Source organism: Crotalus tigris, unplaced genomic scaffold (assembly GCF_016545835.1).
Source record: "Crotalus tigris isolate CLP2741 ecotype Arizona unplaced genomic scaffold, ASM1654583v1 scf7180000023724.639413, whole genome shotgun sequence".
NCBI classification, from domain to species: domain Eukaryota; kingdom Metazoa; phylum Chordata; class Lepidosauria; order Squamata; family Viperidae; genus Crotalus; species Crotalus tigris.
The window spans coordinates 33005-48308 of record NW_024100142.1 but is presented as its reverse complement, the minus strand read 5'-3'; the positions used below and the strand labels follow the sequence as shown (position 1 = coordinate 48308).

At 40.9% G+C, this 15304-nt stretch overlaps 1 protein-coding gene across 2 annotated transcripts in view; it reads left to right on the top strand.

The window, feature by feature from the left end:
- PTGES3L (prostaglandin E synthase 3 like) overlaps positions 1–8707 on the top strand; it is a 34776-nt gene extending 26069 nt beyond the window's left edge. Inside the window, exons 6-7 of one of the 2 annotated variants that reach the window (XM_039321301.1) lie at positions 8167–8220; positions 8461–8707. In XM_039321301.1, coding sequence (XP_039177235.1) covers positions 8167–8220; positions 8461–8472 — 66 coding nt within the window. In that variant the 3' untranslated portion in view covers positions 8473–8707. The remainder of the gene's footprint in view (positions 1–8166; positions 8221–8460) is intronic. The other variant, XM_039321302.1, reaches the window with a different exon arrangement.
- The last annotated feature ends 6597 nt before the right edge of the window (positions 8708–15304 follow it).

Genomic DNA, 15304 nt, shown 5'->3' with positions numbered 1-15304 from the left:
TCTTCCACTTTTTCCTGTTTTGCTACTTTTATAATCTAATGTCCCATCCACTATTGCGTTGAAATCTCCTACTAAGCAAATATTTTGATACTCCATTTCTGTTATTTTTCTATGGAGATTTTGATAAAATTCTTCCTGTTTATTATTAGGTGCATATATTACTACCAACAATGTTTGTTTTTGATGTAGAAATATTTCTACCATCACAATTCTTCCTTCTTATGAATAAATCATTTTAGAGTCTATTGTTTCTTTAATGTATACAGCTATACCCCTTTTTTTATTGCTGTACTGATGCATGGTAAAGTTTCCAAATTTTGGGTATTCCAACAGTTTGTAATATTGTCTTTTTATATGTGTCTCTTACAAACAAATTATATCTATATTTAATTTCTGCAGTTTTCTAAAAAAATATTTCTTTTTTGATAGGGAATTCAGTCCATTTATATTCACTGAAAAAAATCTGTTTTCTTTCTCCATTTCAATTACTTGTTGATCTCGTAGTCCTCTGTTCTCTTGCTATTCCCTCACTCTCTTGATCAAGCTTCTCTTTCTGTTCTTCTGTTGTATAGTTGCTTCCTCAGTTGCTTCTTCTATTTGTTTCTGATCTTTTCTCTCCTCTTGTTGATATTGTACTCCTTCATTTAAAAATGCTTGCTTTCATCAAAGTCTTGTGCCTTCCAAACTGAGTCCAGTCAATATCTTGTATTACTCCAGTTGATTAAGATCCCTTCTGGGATTAACCATCTGAAGTTTATACCTTTTGCAACTAACTTTGTAGTTAAGAAGTGATATTATCTTTGGGTGTCTCTTACTCTTTTGGGGATCTGCTTTAACACCACAATTTCTTTATTCTTGTATTGTAATGGCTCATCTCTGACTTTTCTCAGCATCTCATCTTTTTTGTTTTCTTTATAAATCTTACATGAACTTCTCTGGGTAGTTTATATTTCCTTGCATAGCTTGAATTCATTTGAAATATTTCATCTATCTCCATTTGTATCTCTGCTCGGTCTGCATTTAAAGCCTTTGCCAGTAAATTAATAATCACTACTGCTATGTGTTCTACTCTGTCTTCAGGAATATTTTGAAATCTTAAATAGTGTGCCTCTTTCTCCATTTCCAAGGCTGCAACTGCCCCTTCTAAGCGTTGATTAGCTTGTTCTAATTTTTCATTTTCTTGCATTAGTACTTCCATTTTTTGTCAATATCATCTGATTTATTTTCCATTTTCTGAATTCTTCGTTCATTTTTAAGCAATCATTTGCTGATGAACTTCAAATTGTGTCTTTATATCCAGCATTTGTTCGTTTAATTTATCAAAATTACTTTTTGTCTCTTCGTGATTTCTCTGTATTGATTCTTGAATTAATTTTAATATGGTTTGCATCTCAGTTTGAGCAGTGCTTATTTTCTCACACTGCAAACATTGTTTCAATAGATCCCTGGCTTGTTGGGCTAGATGTTCCAACAGAAGGTGCAGAGGAAGTTTTTTTCATAAGTCTAGTGAGATTTGATACACTTATTTTTCAAATAGGTAAATTTATAAATCCACAAGGAAAATAAATCAAAAGAGAAAGAGAGAAAAAAAATGAGCCAACTATCTTAGGCTAAAATCCAACCATAAAAGTGAGCCAATTACTTTAGGCTAAATCCAAATCCTCCAGTCAAAGCACAGATGTAAAACGCCTGCTGTCTCCAAATAATTCCTTTTGGTTATATCCAAATTATATCTCTATAATTGTAGAGAGTCTTTTCTCATGCAAAGTCATATAAAGGCACTTTGTTTACACCAGTTGTTGTTTCAAGGCCAAACACTTTTCAAGTTCTTTCATTGTTTGATATTACTGTCATACAGTGATGGCGAACCTTTTAAAGACCGAGTGCCCAAACCGCAACCCAAAACCCACTTATTTATTGCAAAGTGCCAGGGCTGCATCAGCATTGTGGTTCCCTCAGGGAGGGTGGAGTGTGTGGCCCACTGGGTGGGCGTGGCCAGGGTGGTCACAGCAGACTGGGTGGGTGTGGCCAAGTAGACATGGCCACCTCGATACTCTAAATCTCTACTCGAGCTTGCTAGCCGGCCATTTTGTCTGCTTTGTGCTGGGAGGGGCTGTTGCTCCAGGCAGCAGCAGCCTAATGGACCTGCGTGAGCTGCTAGTGGCCGCGATGTGCGTGCCCACAGAGAGGGCTCTGAGTGCAGCCTCTTGCACGCGTGCCATAGGTTCACCATCACTGCTGTAGTATCTCCTTTCACCACTAGATATCCTCAGAAACTGTATTGTCTATATCCGGTTTTAAAATATTTTTAAAGTTTTATTTTAAAGTTCTTTGTAAATTATTTATCCTAAACATTAAATCTAAAAAGACTTTCCATGTCCTGGAGGTTAAACAGTTTTCTTTAAGTCAATCTAAGTTCCATTTTTAAGTATTTTTTTATATTCCTTAAATTCCTTCCCCCTCTTGTAATTTCTCGCCACTTTTAACTCTCTTCTCCCCTAGTCCTTTTGGGGTCTTTACTTCATAGATTTTTCCTAATCAGGGGATCAGAATTTCCAAGTCCATAAGGAAAAGGAATAAAAAACAGTCTCATCCAGTTTCGTCACACTATTGACAATCAACTGTTTGGCGGAGCACCACAGCTCCTTGCTTTTTTTTCCCGGCTGACAGTGACTTGGACTGCCTGTGCTTATAGAGCAGCCTTTCTTCCGTCCTTTGGACAGGTTTCTTCAGTCCGTTTGGACTGACCGCCATCTGGTCCAAACTCCTGAAGCTTCCCTTCTTTGTTGCCCTCCAGGGCAACTTTCTGACTCCTTGGGAATTGCTGGACCAAACAAAATTGAGTTAAGAAGCTGGAGCCCCAGTTTCTTCCACCTGTCTTGTCATGGCATCAGACCGGAAGTCTTCCCAGAAGTCTTTTCATTGCAGCGCAGGTAGCCCAGCTCCTCACATAACACTCAATGTCTCTTTTCATCCCTGGCTACCAGAATTGCCTCGGTACTAAATGCAATGTTTTCAGGAACCCAACATGACCCGCCTGCTTTGCATCATGACTCTGCTGAAGGGCTTGGAGTTTGAGGCCATCTGGGAAATATAACTTAGAGCATTTCCAGGCTAGTCCTCCCCTAAGGGTTAAAATAGATTGTTGTCTTTGAACCAGGAGTCAGTCTCTAGTTGCTCCTTTAGTTCCTTTAGTAAGTGATCGTCAGAACCAGCAGGTGGTCCTTGTGTTTGCGATTAGTTGTTATTTGAGAAACAGACTGTGGCAGGGAAATAATGGAATAGATTACTTCCTCCCGGTGGCTTTTGGACTGGGGCATTCTAGCCAAAAAATTCTTACTCCCTGGGAAATACTTTAAGGTGAAATTAAAATGATTGAAATATTGAGCCCACCAGACCTGTTTTGGTAATAATTTGTGGGGGATTTTCAGAGCTTCCAAATTTTTATGATCAGTCCATACTTCAAAAGGTATCTCCCCCCTTCCAAAAAATGACACCACTTTAGTAATGACCATTGAACCACAAAAGCCTCCTTCTTCCAAACAGCCCACCTCCTCTCTGTTTCGGTTAGCTTCCAGGAAGTTTAAGCGCATGGTTGTAATTCCCCCTGGTGATTTTTTTGTAATAGAATAGCACCCACAGCCATGTCCTCACATAGGCTTGAATGATGAATTGCATTTCAGGATCATGGTGCTTGAGAACAGATTCAGCTGCAAAGAGTCTTTTTAGTTTCTCAAATGCCGCTTGACATTCTAGGAACATAGCAATGGCTGACAAGGTCGGGGTTTCTCCCCCCCTTCTCATTTTCAATAAGTTGGTTATTGGCATGGCTATCTTTGTGAAAGAGGGGATAAATTGGTGGTAAAGGCTAGCAAACCCCACAAAGCTTTGAAGTTGTTTACGGGTGCGAGGGGGCTGCCATTCCAATACAGCTTTCACTTTTGCAGGATCCATTTCTGTCCCCTCATTTGAAATTTGGTACCCTAGATAGTCAAGGCATGTCTGGTGAAACTCACATTTAGAAAGCTTTGCATTCAGTTTAGCCTTCAGCAATTTCCTCAGCACTTCACAGACCAATTTAATATGCTCTTCCATAGTCTCAGTGTAAATGAGAATGTCATCAAGATAAACCAAAACCCCCTTATACAGATGATCGTGGAGCACCTGGTTGATTAACTGCATAAATACAGCAGAGGTTCCTTGTAGTCCAAAAGGCATCACTTTAAATTGAAAGCCTCCCAGGGGTCAATTGAAGGAGGTTTTCCATTTGTCCCCTTCCTTAATCCAGACTTGGTAATAAGACTCCCTTAAATCCAACTCTGTAAAAACTTTCCCCTTTGCCAGGTGGGCTAACATGTCCTTCATTAAGGGGAGGGGGTGCATGTTCTCTAGGCTGACAGCATTCAATATTTTAAAATCTACACATAATCTCAGCAAGCCATCTTTCTTTTCTTTGAACAATACAGGGGCTGCTACACAAGATTTTGGTGAATGGATGAAACCCCAGGCCAGGTTCTTATCAATGTATTCTCTTAATCCCTTCACCTCTCTGGGCATCGTTGAATACATTATTGGCTTCGGGAGCTTGGCCCTGGGTAAGATTTTAATGACGCAGTCCCTAGCCCGGTTTGTGGGGGGGAAGAACATCACACTCTTTCTCACTAAATGCCTTGGCTAAATCACAATATTCAATTGGGACAAGCTGGATTCCTGGTACTTTCTCTACAACAGCCTTTAATGTTTCAGGGTGTTCTTCCTGAGCCTCATTTATGGTATAGTCCTTTGTATCACTGGAAGTAGCAGGGGGGAAAGGACCTATCCCCAATCTTAAATTCCTCATTCCATTCTCTCACCAGATGGTTGGGCACTACTTGTCAACTCAGGCCAGACTCAAAATTACAGCCTGAGTTATTTTTGGGACCACCACAAAATGAATGATTTCCCAGTGCCAGCCCATTTCCAATCGCATTGGTTCTATCAGGTGTGTAGCATGTGCACAGCCGATTAGGGACCCATCAGCTTGTTCAAATCTCATGGCTAGGGGTAATAGCCTTGCCCAAATCCCCAGTTTAAGGACTGTGGGTAGATTAATTAGGCACCTGGTGCAACCTGAGTCTATTAACACATTTAAGTCCATTTGGACCCCGGTTTTGGGTTCTATTATCTTGGCGGGAATGGCAAAAGGTGGGATGGGTTGACTTACCATTGGATCCTCCTCGCCTTCCTCATCACTGTCATAGGGCGCTGGCATCTGTAATAGCTCTGGCTGGGCTCTTGCCTCGAGCTCAACAGGAGGAGGGTGTCCAACAGCTGGGTCCTGTTGTACCCAGTTTGTCTTTTCCCTTCCTCCTCTGGGGATTTTTCATGGCTTAGCAGTGACAGCTGGTGTGCTTCTGGCCTGGGGGCTGGGGACTGGACATTCCACAGCACAATGGCCCATTTGGCCGCATTGGTAGTATTTGATTGGAGCTCTAACTGGTGCCTTGGGGGCGCTGGTGGTTGGGGTGACTTGGAAACGTTGGCTGGACATGTGGCAGCTTGGATTCGGAGGCCTGGCTTTCTGGGGCGATCCAATTTGATGTCCAGCATCATCACCATGCTGTACCACTGATGCAATTGGTTAGGAAAGTTCCTAATGATGCAGACTTGGAGTTGGTTGCAGTCTAGACCCTGCTTGAAGTAGTTGATCAATGATCATTCTGGCCATTGCCCTAGCCAATGAGCAACTCGCCTGAATTCACAAACATATTCCTGGGGGGGGGGGCAGCCTTTTTGCTTCAGATGATGGATCTCTTTCTTGGCCAACAGGGCCTGGGATTTGTCTTCAAAACGACTTCTCAGTTGCTCCATGAATAGGTAGCATTCTGCAGCTCAGGATCCCCTTCATGGAGGTTGGTCATCCAGTCGGACACTTCCCCCTCCAGGCTACCACAGCATTCACTATCTGAGCATCATCTGGGTAGGTATAAGTGTAGTGATCTAGATGAGCCCAAACTTGATTCAGGAAGAAGGATAGCTTCTCAGGGTCCCCATCAAAACTGGGCTTGATGGGAGGCAGCTCAAATCATGGTGGGCCACCTGCTCTTGCTTCTGAGCTGCTTGTTGGTCCTGGGGACATGGCCGAACCACCCACCGGACTTCCCTTGGCCAGGCTCCTGGACTGGCAGCCCGAGGCTGTGGCAGCGGGCTTGGTTGGGATACAGGGCGACATCACAGCTGGCTGGGAAATAGGTGAGGCAGCATGGGCTCCCACAGTTGGGCTGGGCGAGGGGGGGAAGAGATGGGTAGCCCGTGGCATTCCTTCTCATGGGGTTCACACTCTGGGCGACGGGAACCATCTCTTTTACCTCCAATCTGCTGAACTTCTCTTTCACTTGCTCAAGTGAGGGGCTGTGGACTGTGGACTGGAACTTCCAGTCTCTGGATTTGCCCCCTCTGATTGATCCCTTTCCCTTCTGGTATGCTGCAGACGAAAATCCCTGGGATGGCAGCAATAGGGGTTCCTCTTCAGCAGCAACAAGGGTGCTCCTGTGCTGAGGGGCAGTTTCAGCTTGATAGAGGTCTGCTAGGATCGTAGTTCCTCCCTGCAGTATGAGCTTCCCAGGTTGGATCAACTGGGACTTTGACAGCCCCTGCCAGTGATGTCTTCTTGGTGGCTGGAGCGGCTGCTTGTGCTTCGACAGCAGGAGTTCTGTTGCGGCCAGCAATGATGCCACTCTTTTCCTCCATCCTCAAATCTTTGCCAAGTCTTTACCACTCTCCCAAAAGATGGATAGGTGGTTAGGGCCCAGTACCCCAAAAGAAAATTTAAGTTTTACGAGACAGTTTAATGTCATGGTTCTGATAGACAGAGACGAATAAAGCAGAACTCCGAGGCTTGAAAATTCCTCAAAGAGCATGTTTATTAGTTACAAAGTATCAGCACAGTCAGAAGTGAAACCAAGTCCAAATACACAAGTAACAATTGCCCAATACAAAGCTAAATGTCCCACCCATAAAACTATGCAAGCAACTACGTTCCCCGATATGATTATTTGGTGGGGTTTTTATGCAACACCCAGTCCCTAGTCTTGGGAGCAGCCGATGACCTTGGTTCCCATGGGACAGATGATTATTTTGACTAACAAAGCACCTGGGCAACCCCCCTCCCTCCGTTCTATGTGGCAACCTAGAATGAGAAGAAAAAATGGCTGCAACTATGCTCATTGTAGAGTTGACAATCTCTGGGATTGCCACAAAGAAGAGGGAGTCAAGCTATTCTCCAAAGCACCCGAAGGGAGATCAAGAAGCAACCAGATGGAAACTAACCAAAGAGAGAAGTAGCCTAGAACTAAGGAGAAATTTCCTGACAGTTAGAACAATTTATCAGTGGAACAACCTGCCTCCAGAAGTTGTGAATGCTCCAACACTGGAAGTTTTTAAGAAAAGACTGGACAACCATTTGTCTGAAATGGTATAGAGCAGACATGTCAAACTCGTGATGTCATGTGATGTGCAACGTATCGGGACGGTTTTGCCATTGCTGGCAATGGGGTGAGCACGGCTTCCGTGTGACATGTCCAGCCCATGGGCCGGCAGTTTGACACCCTGATATAAGTTTCCTGCCTGAGTAGGGGATTGGACTAGATGACCTCCAAGATCTCTTCCAACTTTATTATTATTATTGTTACATAAGTATATAATGCAATGATTCTGTTGAGCAATGTCAGGAGCAATAGCTAGAAAAACACCATTTACCAAAGCGGAATTGTGCTGCTATTATTATACATGCCATAACTTCTTGTATTATTTATACACCATTTATACATAAAGTATTGAATAATGCAAATTTATGCTCACATTAAGGTAAAAAGAAAAATCAAAAGGTAAAAGGCTCTAATAAGAGAGAAAATAATATTAACCTTTCCCTAATTCTGAGATTTCAGAAATTGTCTACATGTAACAACTTGCCCTGTTTTTACAGAGCATAGTGGAATAACATAAATCTAGTTAGTCAGATTCACTACTGTTACTCATTGACTAATAGGAATAATAGTAGATATTTTAATAATTTTGTCATGATATAACTGTTAATATTTTAACTATACTATTTGGGTAGTAATATCCTCCACAATTCTCAATATTAAATAGCAACACTATTTGCTTTAATCTTCTTGTTCCTTACAGCTCATGCAAAAAGTCACTAAGAAAGATCCACCACCAGCCATGGATGATCTTGATGTAAGTAAAGAGCATCTTTAACTATTTCTGAACTCTGCTTGCTTGATTCCATATTATCAGTTTATCAGATTTGCAAATTAACATGGCTGGAGAACTGAGATGGAATATAGCTTGTGCTTCACTAGTATTTCAAGCCACTGTTCCAGTGGCTTGCAAAAGTATTTCATTTCATAAATTTGGGATATGCTCCTCTCTCAGTGAAAATACTAATCTTTCTCTGTATGTGCTTAATAATTTTAGGATGACAGCTGAAAGGTACAACTTCCTGACTGGACTGCTACCTAAGTTTACTACAGCTACAGTCAACAGTGACATGGGAGTAGGCATCACATTGGCTAAGGCCTAGGACAAGGAAGCAGATTGATGTGTCAAAGTGTTTCAAATTTATTTGTTTTCAATGGGTGTTAAATTATTGCAATGTAATTTTTCTGGATGACTTTAATAAACAACTCTTTGCACCAAATCTGGGAGCGAAGTTGGCCCTAAAGACTTAGCAGAGTTGTTATAATCCAGTCCCTATAAGAAACAAGACTCACATAGCTGTCTTTGTAATTTGGATAATTACAAAGAAACATTTTGCAAAATTTTGTGAAAGAAAATGATCATTCAATAATCAAAAATTAGCTTCAGCTGATTTTACTTTCAAGGAAACATTTATAAGTGTGTGTTGCCCCTTCCATTTCAATGAGTGGCCAACCTTATTTGATCTTTGAGGTTCAGTCATAATTGGGAACTATCTGGAAATACTCAGCTGTTGAATAAGCAGGGAAATAACAACAACAACAACAACAACAACCTTAACAGCTCTTAGATCCTTGGTTAGGACTTGAACTGTTAAGTTTGTTCAAGTCCCAGACTGTGAATCAAATTGAAGATTAACAATCATCATCATCATCATCAAAGTGGAGGAAATATTATAAAGGCAATTAACACCTGGACCATGCCAATAATACGATAGCTGGAATAATTGATTGGACTCAGATAGAACTTGATCACTTGAATCAAAAGACAAGAAAACTAATGACAATGCATCATGCCATGCACCCAAAAAGTGATGTCGACGATTGTATTTGCCTAGATCTCAGGGTGGCAGAGGAGTATTATAGGTGAAACAAACTACAGAAGAGGTAAAACATGGCTTAAATGACTATATAAATAAAAAGCAAAAGAGCCTCGGCAGTCTTGAAAACAATAAGACTGAAAGTAGAATATCGAAAGGAAACAACTGAGCATTGGGTTTCTAACTGGAAAAAAGAATCGTATGCACAGTCAATGCATGAAGGACATTGAAGGACAAGTAGATACAAAGCTAACATGGAACTGGTTGATCTCAGAGGTGCTGAAGAAAGAAACTGAAGGCTTCATTTTGGCTGCCCTAGAATAAGCGTTGCAGACCAATTCCATGAAAGCAAACATTCAGCATGTCAGTAATAACAGCAAATGTCACGCAATGAAAAAAATGAAAGAGTGGATCACCTATCAGTTGCTGCAGCAAAATCTCACCGACTGATTATCTACAATGTCATAATCGAGTTGACAAAATCATACATTGGAAGCTTTGCCAAAGTTTTGGGTTCAAATGCGGCAAAAATTACTGGGAACAGCAAATTGACAAAGTTCTTGAAAATGAGCAAGTCAAGATCCTGTGGGACTTTTGGATCCAAACAAAGAGACCTCTGGCCCACCACACGCTGGACACGCTGGACATCACTATTGTGGAAAAGAAAAAAAGTCTATTTCATTGATATTGCAATACCAGGGGATGTGCGAATTGAGGAAAAACATATAGAAAAAATAACAAAATATCATGATTTGCAAATTGAAGTTGAACAACTATGGAGAAGAAATCAATAGCTGTACCAATAGTAATAAGAGTCCTTGAAGCAATACCCAAAGAGCTGCCTAGATATATGGAAATTTTGAATTTATTAGACCTGAATATTGCAAATAAACCACCCTACTCGGAACTGCCTAAATACTCAGACATTACCTTAACAGCATTTTGGTTAGGTTCTTGGTTAGGACTTGAACTGTCACTTACGCAATGACTGTCACTTTATCAGTCCTAGTCTGTGAATCGAATTGTAGGTTAACCATAATAATAATTATAATCATACCATTCTAGAAGAAGGTAGTATTTTAGTGAACCATTTCCCTAGCACAAAATTCTATGGTTGTTTCCCTTATGTTAGCTTAACTGGGGAATATATTTATCTTTTCTTTAGCATGCTTCTTGGTGACAATCTTAAACTTTTTATTTTATACTAGAATTCTTATGCTAGGATTGTCAAATCTGGGCTGCAAACATGGAGGCCAGCAGGGACAACTCTCTCATCTTAAAAATGGGAACTAAAATAGAGATCCAATCCTCAATTATGATTTCCCCATGCCTTTAATTCTTTCTCTATACCACATTTTCTCAACTTCAACCATTTTAGGATGGACTTCTATTTCCAGAATTCCCCAGCCAGCTTTCTATGAGTAGAAGTCAACACATCTTAAAACTGGATAAGCACCGATTTATACAAATTAATTCAATTTATATGCCGCCCATTGCTCCTGACTACAATATTAAGCTAAATGCTATAGGAACCATAAACTATTGGGCTAATAGATGTGGGCTGCAAAAAATTCAGACCACTTGACACAACAAATATATTGAGAAAACTCTACTCTTTGCTATCATTTGGTAATTGTTCTGATTTCTCCAGTCCCAGGCCTACACATTATATTACTCTGCTATACAAATGTAGTCAATTGTGATTTGTTCTGTTTGCAATCATTACCCAAACCTCTCTTTAAATGATATACAAAATCAGGCTCTAATAACATCCTCAGCAAGGAGCTTTCCCAATCTTAAAAATACTATTTAATCCCAAGGCTGGAAGCTTGTAAAGCGAGATCTCTGTTTTCACAAGAACAAAATTGCAAACAATGAATCGTGGATTGTTACTGTTGTTTTGCCTAATGCTTTACATTAATGATTTTAAATTATATATATTTGATGTTGTAAGCCGCACAGAGTTTTTTGAGTGGGTGACTATAATAAAACTAAACAACAATAATGGATGCGAGGAGAAATTGATATAGGAAGTAATAAGGCATTTGACAAAGTAGACCACAACCTACTTCTTGGTAAGCTAGAAAAATGTGGAATAGATAGCATCACCCCTAGATGGATTCGTAACTGGCTGACAAACCGCACTCAATGTGTAGCCCTTAACGGAACTACATCCATATGGAGGGAAATAAGCAGTGGGATACCCCAAAGTTCTGTTTTAGGCCCAGTACTCTTCAATATCTTCATAAAAAATTAAGATGATAGAATAAAATGGCAACTTGTCAGATTTGCAGACAACACCAAGCTGGCAGGAATAGCCAACATCCCAGACAATAGACTCAAGATCCAAAAGGATTTTACAGAGTTGTACTTTGGGTCCTATTTAACAAAATGAAATTCAGTGGTGAGAAAAGTAAGGTTTTACACTTAGGCAAGAAAAAACAAAGGTATAGGTATAGAATAGGTAGAAACTGGCTCAATGGCAATAACTACAAAAGGGATCTTGGATTCCTAGTGGATGATAATTTAAATATGAGCCAGTAGTGTGCTGAAGCCACCAAAAACTAATGCAGTCTTAGGCTGTATTAACAGAGGAATAGAATCAAGATTATATGAACTGTTAGTATTCCTTTATAACAGTGGTTCTCAACCTTTTAATGCCGCGACCCCCAATCGGTCGTAAGTCGAGGGCTACTCAACCGGTCGTAAGTCAAGGACTACTCAACTAGTGCAGCACCGTTTGCAGAATGGGACTTTTGGCAGGCTCAGCAGGGCAGAGACAGCCTGGACAATTCCTATTGGATTTTGAAAGCCAATAGAATTAGACTCTATTCAAGAGAGTCTATTCTATTGGCTTTCAAAAGCCAATAGAATAAAAGGGAGTAGCACAGCTAAGGAAAAGGGGGAAAAAATGGCAGACTGCGTTGTTTGGCAACCCCCATGAAATGGTCGTTTGACCCCAAATGGGGTCCCGACCCACAGGTTGAGAACCACTGCTTTATAAGGCCTTGGTAAGACCACACTTGGAATACTGCATCCAGTTTTGGTCACTCACAATATAATAAAAGATGTTCAGACTCTGAAAAGAGTGCAGCAAGAGTAACAAAGATGATTAGTGGATTGGAGTCTAAAACATATGAAGAACTGTTGCAGGAATTGGGCACGGCTAGTAATCCTTTATGGATTACTGCCTTGTCGTAGCGAAGGGGCTTGCGTAACTCAATGAAGCTATAAGCTATACCGTGCAGGGCCACCCAAGACGGACAGGTCATAGCAGAGAGTTCTGACAAAATGTGATCCACTGGAGAAGGAAATGGCAAACCACTCCAGTATCTTTGCCATGAAAACCCCATGGACAGTACTAAGAGGCAAAAAGATATGACGCTGGAAGATGAGCCCCTCAGGTCGGAAGGTGTCCAATATGCTACTGGGGAAGAGCAGAGGGCTAGTACTAGTAGCGCCAGAAAGAATGAAGCGACTGGGCCAAAGCCGAAAGGACGCTCAGCTGTGGATATATCTGGTGGTGAAAGGAAAGTCCGATGCTGTAAAGATTTTTTTTCCATAGGAACCTGGAATGTAAGATCCATGAATCAAGGCAAGCTAGACGTAGTCAAAAAAGAGATGACAAGACTGAACATCGACATCTTAGGAATCAGCGAACTAAAATGGACAGGAATGGGTGAATTTAACTCAGATGACCATCAGGTATACTACTGTGGGCAAGAATCCCTCAGAAGAAATGGAGTAGCCTTCATAGTCAATAAAAGAATAGGAAAAGCAATACTGGGATACAATCCCCAAAATGACAGAATGATCTCAATTCGAATCCAAGGCAAACCATTCAATATCACAATAGTCCAAATCTATGCCCCAACCACTGGTGCTGAAGAGGATGAAATTGACCGGTTCTATGAAGCCCTACAGCACCTTATAGAATTAACACCAAAAATGATGTCCTTATCATCATGGGGGATTGGAATGCTAAGGTAGGAAGCCAAAAGATAACCGGAATAACAGGCAAGTTTGGCCTTGGAGTACAAAATGAAGCAGGGCACAGGCTGATAGAATTTTGTCAAGAGAATACGATGGTCATAACAAACATTCTTTTCCAACAACCCAAACACTCTTTTCCAACAACCCAAGAGAAGGCTCTACACATGGACATCATCAGACAGTCAACATAGAAATCAGACTGACTATGTGCTCTGCAGCCAAAGATGGAGAGGCTCTATACAGTCAGTAAAAACAAGACCAGGAGCTGACTGTGGCTCAGATCATGAGCTTCTCGTTGCAAAATTTAGGCTTAAATTGAAAAAAGTAGGGAAAAGCACTAGGCCACTCAGGTATAAACTAAATCATATTCCTAATGAATATACAGTAGAGGTGACAAATAGATTTAAGGAATTAGATCTGATAGACAGAGTGCCTGAAGAACTATGGATGGAAGTTCGCAACATTGTACAAGAGGTAGCAACTAAAACCATCCCAAAGAAAAAGAAATGCAAGAAAGCAAAATGGCTGTCTGAGGAAGCTTTGCAAATAGCTGAGGAAAGAAGGGAAGTGAAAGGCAAAAAGAAAGAGAAAGATACACCCAATTGAATGCAGAATTCCAGAGAATAGCTAGAAGAGATAAGAATGCCTTCTTAAATGAACAGTGCAAAGAAATAGAAGAAAACAACAGAATAGGGAGGACCAGAGATCTCTTCAAGAAAATTGGAGATATGAAGGGAACGTTTCATGCAAAGATGGGCATGATAAAGGACCAAAATGGCAGAGACCTAACAGAGGCAGAAGAGATTAAGAAGAGATGGCAAAACTACACAGAAGAACTATACAAGAATGAGCTTAACATCCCAGATAACCACAATGAGATGGTCATTGACCTCGAACCAGACATCCTAGAATGTGAAGTGAAATGGGCCTTAGAAAATCTGAGCAACAACAAAGCTAGTGGAGGTGACAGTATTCCAGCTGAGCTATTCAAAATCTTAAAAGACGATGCAGTAAAAGTGCTACACTCAATTTGCCAGCAAATTTGGAAAACTCAACAGTGGCCACAGGATTGGAAAAGGTCAGTTTACATTCCAATTCCAAAGAAAGGCAATGTCAAAGAATGTTCAAACTATCGCACCATTGCACTCATTTCACATGCTAGTAAAGTTATGCTTAAAATCCTACAAGCTAGACTCCAGCAGTATGTGGATCGAGAACTACCAGAAGTACAGGCAGGATTTCGAAGAGGCAGAGGAACTAGAGATCAAATTGCCAACATACGCTGGATCATGGAGAAAGCTAGGGAGTTCCAGAAAAACATCTACTTCTGCTTCATTGACTATGCTAAAGCCTTTGATTGTGTGGATCACAACAAATTGTGGCAAGTTCTTAAAGAGATGGGAATACCAGACCATCTTATTTGTCTCTTGAGAAACCTATATGCGGGTCAAGAAGCAACAGTGAGAACCGAACACGGAACCACTGATTGGTTCAAAATTGGAAAAGGAGTCTGGCAAGGCTGTATACTGTCGCCCTGCCTATTTAACTTATATGCAGAGCACATCATGAGAAAGGCAGGGCTAGATGAATCAAAAGTTGGAATTAAGATTGCCGGGAGAAATATCAACAACCTAAGATATGCAGATGATACCACTCTAATGGCAGAAAGTGAAGAGGAACTAAAGAGCCTCTTGATGCGGGTGAAGAAGGAGAGTGCAAAAGTTGGCTTGAAACTCAACATTAAGAAAACCAAAATCATGGCATCTGGCCCTCTCAATTCCTGGCAAATAGATGGGGAAGAAATGGAGGTAGTGACAGATTTTATTTTTCTGGGCTCCAAGATCACCTCAGATGGGGACTGCAGCCAAGAAATTAAAAGACGCTTGCTCCTGGGGAGGAAAGCTATGGCAAATCTAGACAGCATACTAAAAAGCAGAGACATCACCCTGCCAACAAAAGTGCGTATAGTCCAGGCCATGGTTTTCCCAGTTGCAATGTATGGCTGTGAAAGTTGGACCATAAGAAAGGCTG